General features: G+C 34.6%; 1 protein-coding gene across 1 annotated transcript; it reads left to right on the top strand.

The window, feature by feature from the left end:
* The first annotated feature begins 14,102 nt into the window (after positions 1-14,102).
* On the top strand, positions 14,103-21,620 carry LOC107870891 (E3 ubiquitin-protein ligase At1g63170). The gene is made up of 5 exons (XM_047413198.1): positions 14,103-14,887; positions 16,945-17,064; positions 17,147-17,279; positions 20,838-21,002; positions 21,106-21,620. Exons 1-5 carry the CDS (start codon positions 14,316-14,318, stop codon positions 21,280-21,282), a joined length of 1,167 nt encoding a protein of 388 aa, XP_047269154.1. The 5' UTR covers positions 14,103-14,315; the 3' UTR covers positions 21,283-21,620.
* Positions 21,621-23,435: the final 1,815 nt, after the last annotated feature.

Raw genomic sequence — 23,435 nt, 5'->3', positions numbered from 1 at the left:
AAAATATAATTTATAAATTAAAATACTGAATACTGATAAATAGATAACTGACATCTGTATGATATGGTCAGCAAAACTGAAACTGATTACTAAGCTAAATACTAGACTGAGACTGTGGAAGCTATTATCTGACCAACATCCCCCAATGAGATAATTAGGGTCCAATCTATGACCCCAATTGAAAGGGTATCAGTATCATGCCATGGGTACTAACACATGGCTGCATAGATCTACTAAAGAGTCACCCTCAACTGGTAGGCACTCTAATAAGATATATGTTACTTTTAATTGGCAGGTAAACACTTTATCAACCCTCAACTGGCAGGTTGATATCTCTAACCTACGCTGGCTAGTAGTTCTAGAACTAAGGGACTGTTACTAAAGGTCACACCCTCTACTAGCAAGTGAGCCCCTACCCCTAGGTTCGTTCGGTGCTAAATCCTACTCCTAAGTAAACTGACACTGATTACAAAACTGAGCCATGCTTACCTGAACAAATAACTGATCATGATTAGCTTGATTTAATGATAATACCTATAGTTTATCTGAAATTATTGTGAAGATACTAAAACTATGTAAACAGCTAAATTTTGAGTATTCATAACCCCCAGGACTCGATAGTACAACAATAGGAACACATGAAAGCTTTGAAAACCATAATAGGGAATCACTACTAAGAATCCATCACTTTGGCATTTCATTAAACACATGGGATCAAGACTTTAACATGGGGATACTTTTAAACATGATGAGATAGGACGATCACATGAAAAAATTATAAACTGAGGATTTGTTCCAAATTCTCATAAACATAATATGGGAACCATAATATTTAAAACATACAATAATTCATTCCACTTGAATTATAATCTTAACTTAAAATTTAAATGGAAAGAAATTCATGGACTTAAGCATGGATATGAGTGAAACATGTGCGAATAACAAAATTGCAATACTAAAACCATACTTAGGGATTTAACAATGAGATTTTATGCATTAAACGTGTAAGGGATGCTTTCAATGAAAATAGATTATAAACATCATGTATAATTGAAATTCATAAAAGCTTCATGGAGATAAATCATTATAAACATGTAATTTCATAATTTAAAATATATAAAATGGATTTTTGGACTCCATGGGTGAAAAAGGGCCTATGGATAAATATCTAACATACCTCAAAAGTTTAAATATTGAAGGAAAATAACTTTTCTTGAAGGTTCTTGAATGGTGACGCTTGGATTCTTGAGTTTTCTTGAAGAAATGGCTTGAATCTTGTTCTTGGGGAATGATCTTGATAAAAACCCTAATTTTGATTTTGAGGATGAATGAGGAGTTATGTGGTTTAAGTTGATGGAATTTGGGGTTAAAAAGGGTGGAAAACGACCCAAAAATCTTATTTAAAATGTCATTACATCCTTGAATGGGCTTGGTTGATGGACAGTCACTTTGGTGATTGACCATCACTCAATCCATCAGTTTATGGATAGAAAATAAGCTCACTGCTTGAGGTTGATGGCCTGGTTTGACGATTCATCGACCTAGCAGTTGCACCTCGATAGTCGAACAACTCTCTGGTAAAATGGGTAAAACATTTTACCCCAATATTGTATTAAGGCAAAATTGGTATAGTTGGAAAGATAACTCAATTATATATCTATTGGTAGTTTATGATCTCAAAAAATCTTAGTAATACGAAAGATATGCTCATTTGAAGTTGACAATAATAACATCCTTCTCTAGAACTCAATTGGTAAGGGATATTTTATTTGTCTAATAGCTAGGAGTTATTTGAGGACTTAATATACGTCAAACTTACTCATAAAATTACCAAATCACTATAGTTATTTCTCATGATCTTGAATCATGGTCCTAATAATGGTTTGGATTCTCGAGGTATTATAGTAGATCTCTAAAGACAAATAATGAGGTAGATGTAGAGTTGGTTCTTTATGTGGTTGCAGAAAAAGTTGCTAATAATTTAGGGAATTTTGAATACCCTAAGACAAAAGCTGTTTAGAAGGAAAGACCACCGCCACCATTCCCGCAGTGATTTAAGAAAGCTATAAAGGATGTTTGTTTCAAGAAGTTCTTTGATATATTCAACGAACTTCATATTAACTTACCTCTTTTAGATGTTTTGCAGAGATAGACCAAGTACGCCAAGTACTTAGAAGATGTGGTGACTAATAAACTGAAGCTGTAGGGCATTGAAAGGGTGGCATTGAGAAAGGAGTGCAGTTCTATGGTAGTGAAAATGATGCCCGAAAAACTTAAAGACCTTGGGAGTTTCACCCTCCCCATACAGATTGGTGATGGTGAAGTATTCCATGCCTTAAGTGATTTAGGTCTAAGTATAAATTTGATACCTCTATCTACATTCAAAACTCTTGGGTTGGGTGAGCTGAGACCATGCCCTTTGATGTGTAATTAGTGAACAAGACTATAGTGAAGATCAATGGGATAATTGAGGACGTCCTCATAAAGGTTGGAAAGTTTATAATTCCTGTTGATTTTATTATTTTAGATTATGATGCAGATTATAAGGTACCGATTATTCTGGGATGTCCATTCTTATCCATGAGAATAGCATTGATAGACGTGATAGGGAACACTCTCACAATGAGATTGGATGATGAAGAGGTGGTTTTCAGAGTTTATAAACCACTTAATCCACCTTCCCACTATAAATATTTGTGTATGATTACAGTGATAGAAGTGGATAAGTATGGGGTGGTAGAAAGTACACCACTAAAGACCTCTTCAGACAGTCTCATTGAGTTACTCGATCCACCACCTAAGCCCGAAGTGATGTTGATTAATGAGACTAAAAAGGCTATTGTTGAGAAAGTTCTTGAGCTTGAGAGTACACACTCACGAAGTTAGAAATAAATAAGAAGATGAAGGAATTCAGCTGAGTAGTGATATTGGGTCGGGCCTTAATATTAAATCAGGCACTACTTGGGAGGTAACCCAAGTAAAGTCGGTAGTTTATTTTTTGTATTTTAGTTTTTACTTCATGTAGTTTTTTATTTTTGTTTAATCACAGGTTGATGGAAAGTCTGAGTATCAGAGACTTGAGTTAAGCAGCATAACAGAGACTAAGTGTGGGGTCCCCGGACCCTCTTGACATTTAAAGATACAACTATCTATTCCTAGAGTCCTCAACGATTATTTCAAACTCTACTTTTAAGTTTACTTTGGGGACAAACTAAGTTTTAAGTACGGGGTGGGGAAGTTCCCATGGTTTTGGGTAAAGTGATGTTGTTAGGTCTCAAGTCTTAGTTGTTTTCTTAGTTTTTGGGTTAAATTAAAAAAAAATTAAAAATTTACAAAAAGATTTTTCCTTTTAGTTTATAGTTCGCGGGTGTCAGTTGAGTAGGTGCACACTTTACCCACCTTGTGGTTGTTCTTTTCGGTTCTTTTCCATGGGGGCACCTTTTGAAACCAGTAACTTTTTCCTTTTTAGGAGTAAATTTTATTTTTTTGTGATTAGGATAAGTGACACGTCCTTGTTGGTACTATGTGTGATTACATAGTGCAAGTGGTTTTTTTTGTACAAGCGTGTTGATTGTGTGAATGACTACTTTTGAGAATCCTAGGATTTAGTTTATGATTCATGTGTGTTACTGGCTTAATGTTGAATTCATGTGATTACGTGGTTAAGAGTATATGATTATCCTACTTGAGTTGAACATGTGCCATGTGTGAACTGAAGTTTTGTGTATTCCTTTTTGCACTTGATGTCTAGGACTTGCCTGGTGCATGCAAAAAGCAAAATAAAAAGTATGAATTTATGAGAGGATATAGGAATTTCATAGATAGCCATGTTTCATACCCTTTGTAATCTACCCTTATGCACAATCCTAGTGTGCCCTATTGAGCCTTTAGCTTATTCTTTGGTAACCTCATATGTAGCTTGATTTTCTTCTTTTGTTGGACTTTAATTTGATCCAAATCTACTAAGTTCTTTAATTGCAAGATTAATGATATTAAAGAGTGGAAAAAACAAAAAGAAAAAAGGTAAAAGTAAGACCCCAGTAGCTATTAGTATGGTAAATTAATTTGTTTTGATTGGAAGTTGTGTGATGAAAAGAAAAGAAAGTGTTCAAAATTGAATAAGATGTGAATAAAAAATACTTCCGCTTCATTATATTTGACTGGTTTAATGAGATAGGGCAAAACAAAAGAGAATGGGTATGATAGAAGTGGGAAAAATTGGTTGCTACTAGATTGATCTTTATGTTCATGTGATGTATTAAAGCGCTTAGGGAAGTTAGTCACTATTTTTAGCCAAATAGTTCCTACCCATCCCTTAGCCTACATTACAAATCTTAAAGACCTATTTGATCCTAAGTCCTTACATTTTGATATTAGTGTAGTACTACACTAAGGGCAAGCCTCTGGTTCATCTAGTGTAACTTGTAAATTCTTTGTGAGAGTGAGCATAACTTGATTCTTGTACACATTTTGTAATATTTGCATCTATGTGAGCAGATATAGTTAACTCTCTTCGTGTTATGGAACATGATTGATGATAGCTGGGTGAATTATATGATCTCTATTATTGAGCAATATGCATGAGTTTGCCAACTTGGTGAGTCAATTCTTGAGGCTAAGGTGTTTTGGAGTAGTATTCTTGAGCTTTCAATTGTGTGTATAACGTGCTTAGTGTAACTTGAATTCTGTGTAGTCATTGTAGTACTAGCTTGAGTGTCTTGCTTGTTGTAGAAGTGTGGATTTTTCTCTAATTATGATGCTTAGATTAAATATTTATTCAAGGACAAACACGACTTTAAGTGTGGTGTGATGATCTTAGGTGGATTTATGCACCTAAGTGTGGTTATCCTACCTTAATTATCCTTGTTTTGAGGACTTCTTGTCTGATTAAGGAGTTCTTAATGAGATAATTTAGCATATAAGTGTCAAAATACTTGATTATAATGTTTATGGTGTGTTTCAAACTAGTTTGGAATTAATTTGGCCACTTAGAGTTTAGACGAGAAAACTAGTGTTACTAGCTTGAGCTATGTATTATTCTAGTTGTTCTCGATGGATTCTAGTGTGTGTAATGAGTTAATAAGATTATAATTGTGTAATTATGTGTGGAATAACTTGCTTATAGTTTTTAATTTCCAATTGAAACAATCCAAGAGACAAAACAGTAAATTAAAGATCAAAAGGACAAACTAGTACCCTTAGCTTAAGTTACTAGTTCATCGTCTTGGATTATTTGTTGTTCTGAGCTCTAATTCGTGGTGTTTGATGATTTAGAATGCTTTATGATTTGATCATGATGATATATGGATGACAAAAAAATCTGTAAATCAAGTGTAAACATCACCACAAGGCTTGGAAAGGTTGAACAAACACATGGGGCAGGACTTGACCAAAAATGGACGTTTTGGAGTCATTGGCGTGTCACAGACCTTAGGAACCACATTAGGGACGTGAAATATCCTTGGGAGAATAAGAAATGACCAATTAAATTATATCACCATGATTAGGACATTCCACATTCCCTAGGCACCACGTTAAGAGTGTGGCACGATCCTAAGTCAAAATCGACAACTTGTATCCAAGTATAAATAGGACGCTTAGTTGTTATGTTTCACAACTTGGACGACCTTGGGACTTGAAGGGAGGCTGGATAAAACTTAAATGAAGTTTTTTCTCCCATTAATTTTTTTAATTGATTTTAACATGTATTCATTCATTGTGATTACGGTCATGTCTATGATCGGCAAAATACTCTTTCTGGGGTTAAGACCAAGAACATGATTACTATTGATATGAATTAATTTAGTTGTGATTGTTTATCATTGTTGGCTGTTTATTTATCCTTGTTATGACTATTTTAAGGATTCTCGATCCTTAGAATACATGCATAATCATCTTGTAAACCTGGGAGGATGAACAAGAGGATAACACATGGGATAGATGGAATAGGATCGTAATCTTTCAATGGATTAAAGTCATGATTTGAGTTTAGGATAGGAATATACCTAAGTTCTTTATTTGATTCAATAAAGGGATGAAATATGGATTCATTTAACTTAGTTCTAACCCTCTCACTTAATGATGTAGTTGTGGGGCTAAGTTAGATAGGTGATTACAAGTTTGGAAGACCATAGTCATAATATCAACCCTATGACCCAAAATCCAAGATAATTAACCTAACCAATGCATTTATATATCTTAGTATGATTATTCGCAGTTCCTTAACCCTGAGTTTCCCCATTGATTATTCAAATCTTTATTTTACCGCATTATTTAGTTTACTGTTACTTATAACATTCAAACTATTGTGGTTACGTTTGCACTGATTGAATATTAATAGTTGAACTGAAATTAGATAGTTACTTAACAGCAATCCCTGTGGAATCGATGCTTGGCTTTCTTAAGGCCTCTATATTACTTGAGTGAACCATGTATACTTGCGTGTGCACTTGGGCTTAACAATTATGATTTATAAAAACTTATCATAACTACTCTTACAGAAAATTGAAAAAGAACACTACAAATATAAGTCATCTGAACTTGGGTTCAATGCTTTGGATTTTGTTGTTGCATACCCTGATAAAAAATGGGTTTTACATCATATCCCAGCCCAACAACTACTGAAACAATGATGTATTAGAGTAATACCCTATACTTTTCCTAACTTAAAAAGTTTCCCAGTTCAGCGATCAGAGTTAGCAGTGAGTCCTCATCCTTTGAGGACATGATGATCACATTACTATTTTAGTTTTTAGTTTATTTCAATAGTTGGTGTTAGTTGGGGACATGTCCCGTCAACTTCTTATTCAGACAGTTTAGAGGCTTTCAGACTACAGTATGTTTAGACAATTATCTCAGTTGTTTTGGTATTGTTATACCATATTTTTTAGTTATGTACTAGTATTGAACCTTATGGCCTTTCAGTTCATATTTCCGCATTTACCATATTGTTACTATTACTCAGTGCTCAGTTTACAGATATCAGTCATGGGTTAGCTTGTGGTTCTTGGGGGGTCATGGGCACCGTGTAGCATTTCGGGTACCAGATTCGGGCGTTACAAACTTGGTATCAGATCCTAAGGTTCAACAGTGTCCAAGGAAGTCTGAAAAGCCGTATCTAGTAGAGTCTTGTACATACGTGTGTTGTGCCCCACACTTATGTGCAGGAGGCTATGAGGTGTTTTAGGAACAGTTTACCTTCTTTCAGTATTCATGTCGTGCCAGTGAGCATAGACTCAAACTTAAACTTCAGTCTAATTCGTTTCTCCCTTTCTTCTATAGAACATGTCTCTTAAAAGAAGAAATGGTAATTAGTCAGCCCCTCAGCTCGAAGAACCTTTGGGAGAACATGCTTCTCATGCAGAGTTCAGGGCTACATTCACTACTCTTGCTCAGTCAGTTGCTCCTCATAATGAATGACCAGCTGTCATTCCGACCAACTTAGTGGCCAATTTAGTTGTAGCCAGGATTCGGGACTTCACCCAAATAAACCCTCCATTTTTTCTTGGGTCTAAGTCAGATGAGGACCCTCAGGAATTCCTAGATCAAGTTCAAAACTCCATCATGGGAGTGACTACTGTTGAGAGTGCTGAGCTAGCTGCATACCAGTTGTAGGATGTTGCTCACACTTAGTTCAAGCAGTGAAAATCAGAGAGGGCAGACGATGCAAGGTCAGTTGAGTGGGAAGAGTTTGCTTTCACATTCCTTGATAGATTCTTTCCCCTAGAGCTTAGAGAAGCCCAGGTGCTAGAGTTCATTAACCTCAGGCTGGGCAATATGACAGTGAAAGAGTATTCTCTTAAGTTTACTCAATTAGCTAGATATGCCCCTCATGTGGTTGCAGACAGTAGGGCCAAGATGAGTAAGTTTGTGTTAAAGGTGAATGATAGCGTGGTTAATGAGTGCAGATCCACCATGCTGAATAGTGACATGACTTTAGCCAGACTTATGACCCATGCTCAGCAGATAGAAGAGCAAAATATTAAGATGAAGGAAAAGCAGAATAAGAGGGAAAGGACAGGTAGTTTCAGTTTTGCTCAGCCAAAGTCAGGGGGGTGGTATCCATTATCAGTATAGTCATAAATTTTCAATCCCAGCTATATCTTCAGCTAGTGTACTAGTACCCAAGCTCGCGAATGACAGTCGTGATGGGTCGCCAGGATCCAAGGCCCAGGATAGTGAGAACAGGAGTCTTACCTATCCGCTTTGCTAAAAGTGTGGTAAGAATCACCTAGGTGTATGTAGAGCGGGAAGTGAGGTATGTTATGGATGTTGTAATCCAGGCCACAGGCTACGGGAATGTAGAGTAAGGGCCCAGAAGGGAAAATATTTATGCCAGCAGGGCGCCACTTCCAGTACCACTAGTAGTCAGTATCAGAACGGGTTTTAAGCTTTTCAGACTCGCCATGATCAAGAAAATTCCCCCAGTATGGATTCGGGTATGTTATAGGTCCTTCATACTCATGATATGCATTGCTAGACCTCTTACTCTCATTTTAGCTTAAGATTTTCAGCATGAGTTATTTAGTCATGAATCAGTCCGTGAATGCCCTATGCATCACCCCAGTATCTCAGTAAGGTAAGCATTCTTAGAGGGACATAGTGTCCCAAGGGGGAGATACCCCATTATTCCTTAATGTTCTCATGTCTTAAATAAGTTTCTCTTTGCATGAAGAATCCAGTTTAGAGTAGAGGGTATTCATAAGTTGATCCTTAAAGTCCCAACCTCAGCTTTGGGCTAAGTATTCAGAGTTAGTTTCGTTCATGATATTTAGTTCATATGTCACGTATCAAACCAGACTCAGTTAGGTTCTCGTATTTCTGCTCATACATATTTAGTAAGACGACCTTGAATTTAGTAGCATTTCCGGTTAAGATAACAGTTCTCCTTAGTCTTACTCAGTTTCATGTTCAGTGTTTATCACAAACTTGGTACTAAGTACCCTTGCATATTCAGCCATGCTTTCATATATCAGTTCGGACATATAATTATGCATTAGACATGTATTCTCACAGTGAGAAATTCAGTTCATCAGAATATTCAGTCATGTACTCATAAGTCAATTATCAGTTATGCATCAGATATGCATGAATTTAGCTTATTAGTCATGCATCAGATATGCATGTTCAGTATGTTATATTCAGCCATCAGTCATATCAGTCATGAAATCATGTTCTAGCCAGTCATGTTCATTATGTACATCATTTTGTATTTTTTTTGCTCTCACTCGGCCTCATTCGAGGACGAATGTTCTCAAGGGGGAGATATTATAATACCCCGTACTTTTCCTAGCTTGAAAAGTTTTTCAAGAATGTTAGAAGCTTTCTTTGAAAGATGAATCCACTTTTGTACACATATTATTTTCAAGATTTTCTTTTTATCATGTGGTGAATCGAATAAGCTTTCCATCGATACCAAATTTGCCCAAATCCGACACCCGGGTGAAGAGTTAGAGCCTTTTTAGTGAGACAGTGTATCACCCGATCCTTCAACACATCGCGGAGATAGCTCAAATAGCAATTGTCAATTTCCAGTGTTGCTCTATAATAGTGGCACGTCATGCCAAACTTACAGGTCGCAGACAAGGTGGCAACGCGATAGCTCCACGTCGCACCACCATGCAATTTCCCATTTGTCACTTTCCAGTGACTTGGCACGATAGTGGCGCATCGCGCTAAGGATGAAAATCCAAAAATTTTCTCAGAAATTAAAGACGCGTCCAGGGTTAAAAGGGTCAATTTCCCACCCCTATATATACCCAATAACACGTGATTTAGCCATTCTTCACCCAAAATATACTAGTTTCTGTTAAGTTTCTCTCAAGAACAAGCTAGAGTTTCTATTGGGGATTCAAATTCAAGAAGCTTTCACCGTTAATCTTCATGAAATCATGAACTAAGGTATGCGCAGTGTTCATTCATGGACTCCTTTCGTCCATGAAGCCCAAGAATCTCTTTTCTAAGTTTAAGTTTATGGATTTCTTTATGAATTTCATGTTGGGTTTGTTTTGTTTATGTTGAGAATGATCAATTGAATTCAAATCCATGTTGGGTGATCAATTTTATGTGGAATTGATTTGTATAGATATATATTCATGTGAACCTATGAATAAACCCTAGGATGAGGAAATTAGAGAGGAATTATGGTAATCAGAGTACCACAGACTATATTTAGTAATATTTTTGCTTTTCAACACCACAATTGCGTTCAGACATGGAATCTCGTCAAGCTGAAATCTACCGCAGTTGCATTTTTTACTATTCAGATCCATAATGTATCTTCTACAAGATTCATAAATAGAATAAACGTACTCTAATGAAGGCTTGACCTAACAAGCAAATAACCAATAATATAAATGAAAAATAAATAACTAAACTTAATTATTTGGTTTAACAAACTAAATTATTTAATAAAACATACCGTCATTCGTGAAGCTTTTGCTCCATTAAGTGTTAGAATTTCCTCGAACCATATTCCTAATGTTGTTTTTGTATATGTTGCAATTTCTCTGTTTTTGCAGTTGCACAATTTAAATAATATTCTAGCTTCTTCCAAAAATTCTAAGATCAATAATTCAGGCACCTCCACCGAACAACCATTTCTACACTCGACAATATTAAATTCCATCATTCGATCTCTATTTATTGATGCATAAATCCTTGACCACTTCTCATAACCTGCATCATATAGGTAATCCTTAACTCGGTAATCCACTTTATCGACTTTGGACATAAGGTACTCTGAGCGACTCTCAATACTACGTGAAAATGTAGCACGGATGTGTTTCCCATGTTGACACAACTCATAAGCTAATGTGGATAGACTAGACAAACTAGGCACTATCTTTTGTAGCTTGAATAGATTCGGATGTCCTAAACGTTTGTGAATAAGGTCCAGAGGATCTGTTGCGGAGCATGCTGTGAAGGAATTTGAAGAGGTAAGATGGTACTCAAAATTCTCTTTTCTATAAATCTTGACCATAGAATAGTACAAGTCACTAAGTTTGTCCTTACTCCTTCTAAAGTTTGTGCAAACTTTTCTCCAAAGATGCCAAATGCATACAAAATGAGGAACATTAGGATGCACAATGTTGACACTTTTGATTATGGTTTTATTGTAATTTGATACAACACACATGTTCTCACGCTTCTCATACGCACTCCTGAACTATTAAAAAAAATCATGTCCTTGCACAATCATTCTCAGAATCAACAACCCCATAAGCTATTGACAATATGCAACCTAAAACATAAAAGAATCATCATCCAACATTTGTTATTATGTGCGTTAGATAACTAAATATGAAGCATAATGTTCTGATACATTAATAATTCACTCCATTGAATTCATATGACATGACTTTCCTGCACCATCAAGAGTGCTAACAGAAAGAAAAGTTTCTTTGTACGATCTAGTAAACGCCGTCAACCACAACTAATGGTCTGCAATACTGAAAATTATGTATCATTGGTTGTAACGCTATAAATAGCTACTTGAACTCATTCTCTGTTGATTTATGCATCCTAATATTGATTTCGGATACACAATATTTAACATATGAATATATCTCGGTATTTGTCTATATCCATCAGCAGGTCCGCCTCTAAGCATTTTTATAGCATAATTCTTAGCACGTCATGCTTTCATATAATTAACATCAACATCGTGAACAATTTTCATTTCTTCCATAATGTATGTTGGAGTGTGTATTCTCTTATGATTTATTAATTTTGGTGATGTAAAGTTATTAGCAAAGAAAATTATAGCTTGCAATTGCTTTAACACCCTATCATTCATTGAACATGTATGTTTATCTTTGATATATGAATTTTAAAAAGATTTGAATCCTTCAAGTAAGAAGTCTTCATGACTCAACTATAATTTTGATTACAACATTCAAGCGCATAGTTGCATAAATACATATATAGTCAACAGATTTAACCAAAGAGATGTATGTATCAGAAAAAACTATTGATGTATCAAGTAGTGAAAACGAAATCAACATCTATGTATCTAAAATCACTTACATTGCTATATAACATAATTAGTGATGTATTTTACTAACTTACCACACCATACGATTCATGGTCTCTAATAAAATTGTTTAACAGTTATACTACAGATACATAGGTACTAATGTATCATATTAAGAAGGTGCTATTTAATTAATGACAATGGACAAATCATACCTACAGATACATAGGTACTAATGTATCATGTTAAGACAATAAACATTACCAAAATAAAAGCTACCCAAAAATATAGATTAAAATACCACTTTTTGTCTGATCTTTTAGCTCTGAAATTAAAACTGTGATCTAACGTATACTTCATCTTTATAGCTACAAGAGTTTTTTTATCCTTCTACAACTGTTTGACCTTCACTTCTTTATTTGGCAATCAGTAATGAATTTTCTAGTTGCAATTTTCAGTACGTCCAAATAGTACTCTTTGTTCGACTCAACAACAACAAGTGCTAGTGCATCTGATTTCGTTCCTTCTATGCAAACCACAACACCAATTTCAACATCAACTTCTATTTCTTCAGCCGATTTATATATTGTTGTTATGTGTAATGGATACATTACAATCTAGATATTAGTATAATTTCTAATCACCATTGACGACGTATTGCCTTGAACAACATATCGAACATCAATTTTTTCTTTGATTCATCAATATCAAGCTTTGCTTCTATGGCGGAAATCAACCACATATATGAAATACTTTCGCTAACTACAATTTCATCATTTCTATAATTTTCATAAATAATTTTACTTTGCCAAATTTCAGAATGTCTCAACAAATCGATATATTCATGATGAACACGGCATGAACGATCGGAAAAGAGATTAGTTTTGCAAGAATATGATGAAACGATTTTTATTTGATTATTCAAAATTCAAATTATTAAGTTGTTACGATTTTAGGTAATTAAAAAGACAACTCCTTAAATTAAGTGCGTTAATTACTCAACTGTGGGCTAATTTACCATTTTTCCCCCCTTATTTATCTGAAATTAATGAATTATAATGTATCATAAACTAATGTATCATGTCAGTGACTAATGTATCATATACGAGATATTAAGTAATTAATATAAAAGTAGGGAAAGAGGGTAATTAAATAGTAAAGTGTTGGAGTTTATATGTTTATACAATAATAACTCAATTGTTATACGTGAACCACTATGTAGGCATTGACCAACCAACCATTGTATTTCAATTTCAACACCATAATCACAATGAAAAACTTTACCCATTGAAAATTTTCAACTTAGAGGGCGTTTGGCCATAAAAAAATTCTCTTTCTTCTAGAAATCTTTTTCACTTTATTAAAGTTGGTTTGGCCATAAGAATTCCAAAATTATTTTCTGAAAAGTGAAAACAGATTTTTGTTGTTTTCACTATTTTCCAACTCCACTTTTAGCTTTTGTTATTATTACATATAACCCAACTTTTTAAAATTTTTACACAAAACCGTCATAATGTTTAAAAGTTTTAAGTGTTTAGTCACTGATGCAATCAATGATGATTTTTTCTCATAATTGCTCATTGAACAGTGATTAATACAACATATTACCATCTTTTGGCTAAGATTGCATCTAAGACATTTTTGTATTATCTTTCTTCAATTTTGTTTCAACTGTATTGCCTGTGGTATCTAATGTCCAGACTACTTTGTTGCTGGATGTTTCATTTTACGGATAGAAACTGAATAAAAAAGTAGATCTTACGACATAGTTGGTTGTATGTTAGTAGGTAAATTAGTAGTTGGGTGATTTTGATAGTTTTAAAAAGTTGGGAGCATAAAATCCTAGTTAGAAAAAAAATTCAAAATGTAAAAAAATCTTTTAAACAGACATGGCCAAACACAACTCCAATATAAACTTCAATTTTTTTAATTTTGATGGCCACGCCTACTTAGATTTTAAATTTGAAAGTGAAAGCAAATGAGGCGAGGGAGAAATTAGCACAAGGGAGGTGAGGTTGTGGGTAGAGAGAGGAGTGTTTTATAAAAAGTAAATTAAAATTAAAGTGGTTAAATTAAGTAAATAGAATAGCGCCATTTATAGTTTATAACAAATATGAATGACTAAATGAGTTAATTTTTCTTAAAAAAAAAAAAAAGAAATGAAAGAAAGAAACCTAAGCGTGTTATTTGGCGGGGTTAATCGAAAAAGTGTCTTAAATCATTTCATAAAGTACAAATGCGACACCTCACTTTCCTAATCCGAATTCGAAATCATCATTTTGTCCGAAAAAATCAACACTAAACCAACCAAACAAACATTCAATTTCACAATTTTCCGACGATGTCCACCCCCAACGTTAGCCCCAGTAACGGTAACGGTAACGGATTCGATACGACGCCGTTACTCACAAGCCAAAATTCCCGCACCCGCAGTTCATTCCGTCGCCCTCCAAGCCTCCGAGGAGCTGCCGGATTTCTCCGGCGTGCAAGTAGCCGCCGATTAATGCGTGAGCCGTCGATGCGGGTGCGTGAAGCTGCAGCTGAACAAATCGAGGAACGGCAAAGTGACTGGGCTTACTCAAAACCGATAGTGATTTTGGATATTTTATGGAACTTAGCTTTTGTTATTGTATCGATTTCGGTGTTGGTGTTGAGTAGAAATGAAAATCCTTCGATGCCGTTAAGGCTTTGGATTGTTGGATATGGTTTACAGAGTGTGCTTCATATAGTTTGTGTTTTTGTTGAGTATAGACGAAGACGGTTACGGGATTCTAATGAAAATGAGAGTTATTCGGGGGAGAGAAGTGGTAGTGCTAGTTGGAATAGCGGAGTTGTGAACTTAAGTTCGGAAAGTGATGGAGGAGATTCGCCTGATTATCTACTGGAGACGCCTCAAAACGAGGATGAAACTAGGTATTATACTTATGAATTATGATTTTGTACGAAATTCTAGAATTTGGATCCAATTAAATTGTTCAAATAACTTAGAGATAATGGTCGAAATCGCTGCTGAAATATCACCTTTTTGTGAGTTTCCTACCTGAACTATCATGTATTTCCGTGTTTTTTTTTTAATCAGAACTAGTATCAATACTTTAACAAAACACACCTCGAAATTAATGAGTTAACGATCATATGGACGAAATTTTATGGTAAATTTAGTTGTCACGTGTCTTTTGGCGATTATATTCAGACTTTTGGTCTAGTTAGCTTTGAGGTGTGTTTTGATAAATAATTAGTGATAGTTTGGGTATGAAATGCGAAATGCACCAACTTGATAGTTCAGGTATGAAACTCACAAAAAGGTTATATATTAGGTGTGGCTTTTGTTCATTATCTCAATAATTAATGTTTCATTATAAATCAAGTTATCATTTTTAAGTGCTTACCTTTTTAAACACTCACATAAAATGGACTGAGAATATTATCATTTTGGGTAATTCTCGCTTTTGTGGATGTTTGTTGGTGAAACTGATCGCATAATAAATTGCGAAATGTTGTTTCTAGAATTTTGTATGATGGCTTAATGCTATTCCTTGAATTCTGAATCTAGTTTCTGTAGAATGGTTGAAAGAGTGGTAGCCCTAGGAAAAATACTTATTACTGAAGTATCGGAAGTTGGATGTGGATAAGGTGTGTCAAATCTGGTTTTGGAAGGGCTTGTGGAATCTTTTCTGTATCCAGATAAAGGTATTCATTGTTTTTCTCTGCACCTACTTTTGGCAAGATAAGAGGTCGGGGTAATCATTTTATTAGTAATTGGGATAGCCAGTAGTGCAGAAAAATGACATCTGGATTGTGGTTTTCCGATGGCTGCCGATGGTTTTTCTTAGATAGCTTGTTATTTCTTGTATGAATGTTGCTTTATCATTGGTAATCACTGCATTAATCTGCTGCGTCAATGTTGTCCTATTTGATTAGAGAGGCACTAGAGCCTTAATTTTGACAAAAGAAACTGAATGGAACCTCTCTTATCGGAATAGTAAGGGCAGGGGAGTCTTTACTTCTAGAGACTTTGCTAATGACAGACATATGTTACCTGAGCAGAAAATTGTAGGTTCTGATCAATGTCTCAGACTGTAGATTTATGCAAAAATTGTGAGTTGATTTGGCGAATTAACTATAGTGTGGTATTAAATCAGTTAAGGCTATATACTCTGGTGTGCTCAAATGAATTTAGTGCTAGTTTCTTTTCTTAATTTGCATTGTTGAAGTGGGTGATCGTTTCATCCAAAGGCTTAAGATGTTAAAGGGAGCACATTTTTTTTTTTTAATTATGTATTCAACTTTGTCCTGAGTCGGGGGTCTATCAAAAACAACCTCTCTACTTTATCTGAGGTAGTGGTATGGTTTGTGTGCACTCTACCCTCCCCAACACTTTGTGGGAATACACTGGGTATGTTGTTGTTGTAATTATGTATTCAACACATAATTGTTTTTCATGGGTCAAGCATCTGGAAATTCTTTTTGATAATGAGTAGCGGTTAGACTCGAACCGAGTATCTGTGCTTGCTCTGCCCTGATACCATGTTAAAGTGTGCTCATCTAAATGCTTAACCTGATATAAAAAGCACATTTTTATTTATTTAATTGCGTCTCCAACATGCGTTAACTCATTTGGTGCTATGCAACAATCCTTATCACTATAGTTCAACTCAAAGGTAACCTTAATTCAAAACTTCTCATGTATATAAGTGGCTGAAATGGGAACCCATGTCACTGATGCTCTAGTTTCCATTTGAAGCAATAGGCTTAGTGGCCTATTTGAGAAATAATGTCCAGTAGGCTGCTGAACAGGATAGTTGAACATGAATCTCAAAGTTATTCAAACTGATACCAGCTGTGAAAAATGAAGGTTGTTCCAGATGCATGACTGAATTGTGGAAACGTAGTTTTTTTCCTTTACCGAGAAGAATAAAACTATATTTGTGTCTAGTAATGTACCCCTGATTCCTGATTTACTGTTTCAGTGTCGCCAAGCATCTGGAGTCTGCAAACACCATGTTTTCTTTCATTTGGTGGATAATTGGGTTCTATTGGGTATCTGCTGGTGGCCAGACTATGACCCGTGATGCACCTCAACTTTACTGGTTTATCTCAAAACTGGGCCCTAATTCTGCCGCATTTTCTTTTTCTTCTATTTTATGTTAATTTACGTGGGGTCTTTTGCAGGCTGTGTATCACATTTCTGGCGTTTGATGTGTTTTTTGTTGTTATATGTGTTGCTGTGGCTTGTGTCATTGGAATTGCTGTTTGCTGCTGTCTCCCATGTATCATTGCAATCTTATATGCAGTGGCAGATCAGGTATATCTGTAAATCCTTTTGTCACTTCTATCAATTGTCATGATTCATATCAAACGACATTCCTTTTGGCATGTACTTCTCAACTATCAGTTCCAAAGCTATCTCAGTGGGGAAAGGCCTAGATTATGGAAAGATTTGATTGCTACTGTATCAATAGTATATCATGCATATTTAGTCTTACCTTCATACTTATTTAGCTTCAAGTTGGACCTCTTTCTTCACTCATGGTAAACATAGATGTTCTTTATTGCAATGCGCCATGCATTTTTCTCGGCCCAACAACAACAACAACAACAACAACATACCCAGTGTATTCCAACAACTTCAAGTTGGACCTCTCTCTTCACTCATGGTAAACGTAGATGTTCTTTATTGGAATCTGCTGCATTTTTCTCGGCCCATGACATGTAAAAAGATTCTGAGAGTTCTAGTATCGTATACTTTAGAATCTCAGTAATATTTAAAATAAGCCCCCCAAATTTGTATTTTGCCCCCTTAGAGAATTTTCTTTTTTTAATTTGTTCCCTCCAAAGTACTTGTTAAGAATGGATCTTGGGCCTAACCCAACCTCAAAAACTAGCTCATGAGGGGAGGATTGTCAAAGTCCATATAAGGAGACCAATTACCCATCCCTTTTTCGATGTGAGATACTTAACACTCTCCCGCACGCCCAAGCCTCGTTAACTGGAGCGTGAGTAATATAATATGGGGGCCCAACATCGGTGAACAAATATTTGGGATTGGCGTGGCTCTGATACCATGTAAGTTAGAATATGAGTAGGAATAAGAATAACATATAGAATCCTACTTGGAAAAGGATTTTAATGTAGTGACCTATTTGAAAAAGGATTGAAATACAGTGTATATAAATAGAGTCTCAATATAATAATGTAGACACACAATTCAATAATATTTATCTCCATTAATTCTCATATGGTATCAAATCCTCTACGATCTTGGTAGAGAATCAAAGAGCTTCCGCTGTCGGTGGGCAGCTATAACTCGTATATGCTGCCCTTCTGGCCTATGATTATGTTAGCAAAAGTTGGTCACTATGCTTCTTTCGGTGACTACTTTCTCATATCTAATTTGCGTAGCACCGTGCATTTTTTCGGTGACTACTTTTCATATCTATTTTCGTAGCATCGTGCATTTTTTCGGTGACTACTTTCTCATATTTATTTGTGTAGTACCGTGCATTTTTTCAAACTACTTTCTCATATCTGAGTTGCATAACACCTTCTGTCTTTTCGGTGACTCCTCAGATCTGATTTGCATAGTTCTGTGCGTCTTTCCGGTGGCTCCTTAAATCCCATTTGCGTAGGGTCGTGCGATCATTCAGCCCTACCCATATAATTTCTATTTCTCAGTAGAGTCGTGCTATCATTCCGACCCTTCCTATATAATCTCTTTTCCGGCAGTGTCGTGCCATTATTCCGATCCTAGTTATATAATTTCTCTTTTTCGGTCGGGTCGTGCTATAGTGCTCTTTCTCAGTAGGGTCGCGTCATCATTCCGACTCTACCCGTATAATTTTTTCTCAGATGTTGACCACTTTTCTGCCATCAAATTTAATAATCCACGTATGCATGTTCCGACCAGTTCTTCGGTGACAATCTTGTTCAAAATCTACTCAACTATATTTTGTACCAGTTTTTGGCAATTTTCTAGCGACAAATCGACTTTTCCATGATGTTTACTACTTTTTGAATCACTTTTTTAGCTTGTTCCTTTTCAACTGAGGTCTCTTAGACGTCTAAAGCAGTCCTTATGAGTTTTCTTGAAGATATCTTCACCAAGTTCCTCACCGATCCTCGTATTAATTACATCCATGACAAGCTTGGTACATATGCCTTGTATGCATCAGTTAGAGGGGGCGTGTTAGAATATGAGTAGGAATAAGAATAACATATAGAATCCGACTTGGAAAAGGATTTTAATATAGTGACCTATTTGAAAAAGGATTGGAATATAGTGTCTATAAATAGAGTCTCAATGTAATGATGTAGACACACAATTCAATAATATTTTTCTCCATTAATTGTCACAGTACTCATTATGTGTTTGCCACTGAGTATATTGTTATAGAAACCCTTCTGCCATTAAGTTCAGTTAATAATGGTTCAAAGGTGCTTGTGAGTAGATGGGAAAATGTGTGGAAGAAAATTCTTTTTAACGTTGGTTCATAACCCTGTAATCCATTTTGGGACCTATTTATGAAAATGGCCACATTGATCATCTGATGGACACTAACTGAACTCTTAATTATTATGCTTTAAAAATTTAGCTATCTCCTAACTTGATTTACTGTTCAAATTAAGCTATTTAAATACTGATTTCCTCCTATATACTCCAAATTTTGTAAGTGTACAACAATTTCGCCTCAGTCCCAAATAAATTTAGAGCGTACATAGTACATAAATAGTCTTGTTATTTATTTCTTTTAACGTCTTGTATGCTCTAGTTGGGTAACTTCAACATTTAAATTGATTTTTTTTTTCTTAAAAACAAGTTACTCTATTTTGCAAAGTTATACCTTATAAATATTTGTCGTTATGGAAGAAAAAGCAATTTCTATTTTAGCGTTTAGAAAATTCCTGTGTTTCTAGATAATGTTAGCTTGAGAATATTTGGAAACGTATCAAAATGAATACCGTCTACTGTTCGTAAAAAAGAAAAAAAGATACAGCAATATACATATTAATATATTGTTAAAAGTCATACAAGTTCGTAAAAAAGAAAAACAGATTCAGCAATATACATATGAATATATTGTTAAAAGTCAGACAAGTTCAGCAACATATTGTTTATGTTTTGGGGGCAGCTGTTCTTTTTGATATGGTGTTTGAGTGAAAGCTCCTTGTTATTCATAAACCAAGAAAAAAAAGGGTTTCAATGTACACAACATATTGGTTTTTCTCAATATGGTTCAAAGAATTGTTGCAAATTATGTTAGAATATCCATTGGTTCGGGTTTTTTCATACTTCCGAGTTTATTTTAGAAACATAAAACGGGTAGGGTTTGTTTAATATGCATAGATGTGTGTTATTCTAGTAAGAGTCACAACAACAATAACAACAACAACAACATACCCAGTGAATTCTCACAAAGTGGGGTCTGGGGAGGTTAAAGTGTGCAGAGTCCATATCACTACCTCAAATGAAGTAGAGAGGCTATTTCCAATAGACCCCCGGCTCAGAACGAAAAACAGTATATAGAATAACAATTAAGAGTGTAATAAGAGTGGTCAAAAAGTTGTATTCCCTATCTATGCACCCTTACACAATTAAATACAACTGGAATTTCAGCTCTTGCCTGAAGTCCTAAGGATCTGAATTGATGTCCTCTCATTGATTCCCCAACTTAATCTCGTTCAATCCACACACATGCAATTTCATCTCCTACAAAGACCACTCGAACGATCTCATCCACTTGAAAAACTAATCAAATCAGATCACCTAAAATGGGATGGAGACGCTTCTTTTCTTGTGTTGATCTTCTCTTTCACCTGGAGGTTCTCAATATTTTTCTCATAATTTGCTTATTCCTTGAAACAGCAAGGTGCAACTAAGGAAGATGTTGAAAGACTGCCTAAATACAAGTTTAAGAGACTAGGCAACTTTGAGAAAGAGAATGGTGAGATTCAAGAATCATTTGGAGGCGTAATGGTTGAATGCGACACCGATACACCTACTGAGCATGTTCTTCCACCAGAAGATGCTGTATGTTTTATGAAACATTAGTCTTTTCTCAGCCAGTAACTTTTCATAAAGTATCTCGAACTTTCCCAGTCCTAGAAGTTGAACTCGTTCTTTACATTTGCAGGAATGCTGCATTTGCCTTTGTTCCTATGAAGATGGAATTGAGATGCGTGAGCTCCCTTGTCGTCATCATTTTCACGCAGCATGCATTGACAAGTGGTTGTATATAAATGCAACCTGTCCTCTTTGCAAGTTCAATATACTCAAATATGGCAATCAAAGTGGCAGTGAAGAAGCATAAGCAAACCCCACCACTTAACACATCCTTAAAGTTACAGATCTTTATAGTTCTGGGATTAGATCCTCCTCATCAACCGGAAAATTCTTCACCAGGTTCAGACTCAGGCAGCCCAGAACATGCTTCTGCTCTCATATCTTTTCAGTACATATCGTTGTTAACTTCTGTGTTCAATGTAATATAGTTGGCAGTTTTCGCTTTTACCTTGTGTTTGGTTTCTTCACAGTATGTCACGCATGCAAGTTTTAGGGTGGCAATTTTAACCCAGATTTAATTTGCTCGCCCGTATTATGGTTTTCTTGCACATACATAAATATGGGTCATATTCATTTTTAACCCAACCCATTGTTTATCCAGCCTGTATTTGATCGCAGGAAATGTGAACGGGTTAAGTTGTGATCCATTTTTATTTGTTTTGTGTTCTTCTCAAACCCAAACCCAACTAACCTTGCCCATTTGCCACCAAGTTTACTCCCGTGATGAGTTACTACCCCCACTACTGTATAGAATCAAGTCATCTTGAAGTGAATGTTAAGTCATCTTGAAATAATTATTCTGCGGTGTCAAAATCAAAGGGAAAGACCAATAATTTAATTATCGCAGCAACGAATTAAATGATCCGGCATCATTACATCACTTGAACTGTTGGGTGCCGTTTTGGTTTGCGGTTTGGATGTATATAATTCTGGGATAAAATAACAATTTTGGGATAAAAATTTGTTTCACTTATTTGGTTGTTAATATCTGAGATAACTTATTCCGGAACTAATAATTAGTCCCGGGATAAGTTATCCATAGATATGGTGGGACTATTATCCTATGTTAAGTTATCCTTGGGATAAAATTAGAATAAGACACAATTGCCCTCCAAATTCTTATATATATATATATATATATATATAAAATTATGGACAAGTTACTAAAGTATGTTGGCATTCGCTTTCTAACTTAATACATACTTAATTATTAAATATTTAATTTTTTTAAAAATATAATTTGACTCTCCAAATATTAATGATACTAAATAATAAAAAATGAGAGTAATTCTTTTTCACATTTTTTGATGATGAATTTTTTTAACAAAAAATGAGATTATCAAATATTTTATGGAATTTAGAACAAAATAAGTAATTTAACAAGAAATATTAGAGATTCATAAACATTTAAGAAGTATTTTATTTATGAATATATTATACGTTAAATTTATTTGAATAATTATTATGTTTGTTTATATATTTTAATAAAAAATAATAAAAATGTCACTACATTGTTGAATTACATATTTTAAATTAAATTTTTTTTAATCACTTAAAAATTGATATTTTATATATCAATTAAAATGAATTTTAATATTCTATATTATATGAGTGATATGTATTTAAATGAAGTGACATAAACAACAAATCATCTTTTACGTTAATAAACTTAAGTTGAAATTTTTTATTTCAAACTAAATAAGATGTAGTAAGATTTTTTTTTTAAACACACACGGTATAATCATGGGAAGGCACACGTAAAAAAATTAAAGCTAAATAAGATGAAAGTTTTATTTTAAAATACACACGATATAATTATGGAAATGCACACACACAAAAAAATTAAGCGAAATAAGATGAAAGTTTTATTTTTAAGAATAAATATTTAAAGCTTGAAAAGAAATATATATATATATATATATATATAAAAGTTAAATAAGATGGAGGGCATTTGTAATCAATTAATTTAATCCTAGAAATTATACCATGAATATTACTTTGAATACAACAAACCAAACACTCAATAAAAAATAATCCCAATATAACTAATCACTTGTCCCATCACAACTTATCCCAGCATAACTAATTCCGATATAACTTTTTTTAAAACCAAACAACCCCTTAAAGAATAATACTTTTTTATACGATATAGCAATGATAATATAATTTGGCATAGTAGTTATTGTGATTAAGAATGATGGCAATTAAAAAGAAGGGAATATGTATGTTATAAATTCGTAACTCTGATACAACCTCACGGGGTCATTTGGTATACTGGATTGGGATCTGATACAACCTCACGGGGTCATTTGGTATACTAGATTGGGGATTGTTATTAGTTACTAACTAATCTTGAGACTATTTTATTCCATCATTTGTATTAAAATGATTTGATTACTA

The sequence above is a fragment of the Capsicum annuum genome, chromosome 5, assembly GCF_002878395.1.
Source record: "Capsicum annuum cultivar UCD-10X-F1 chromosome 5, UCD10Xv1.1, whole genome shotgun sequence".
Lineage (NCBI taxonomy): Eukaryota > Viridiplantae > Streptophyta > Magnoliopsida > Solanales > Solanaceae > Capsicum > Capsicum annuum.
Note: the sequence above shows the minus strand (reverse complement) of the source record. Positions and strands in the feature narration are given on the sequence as shown.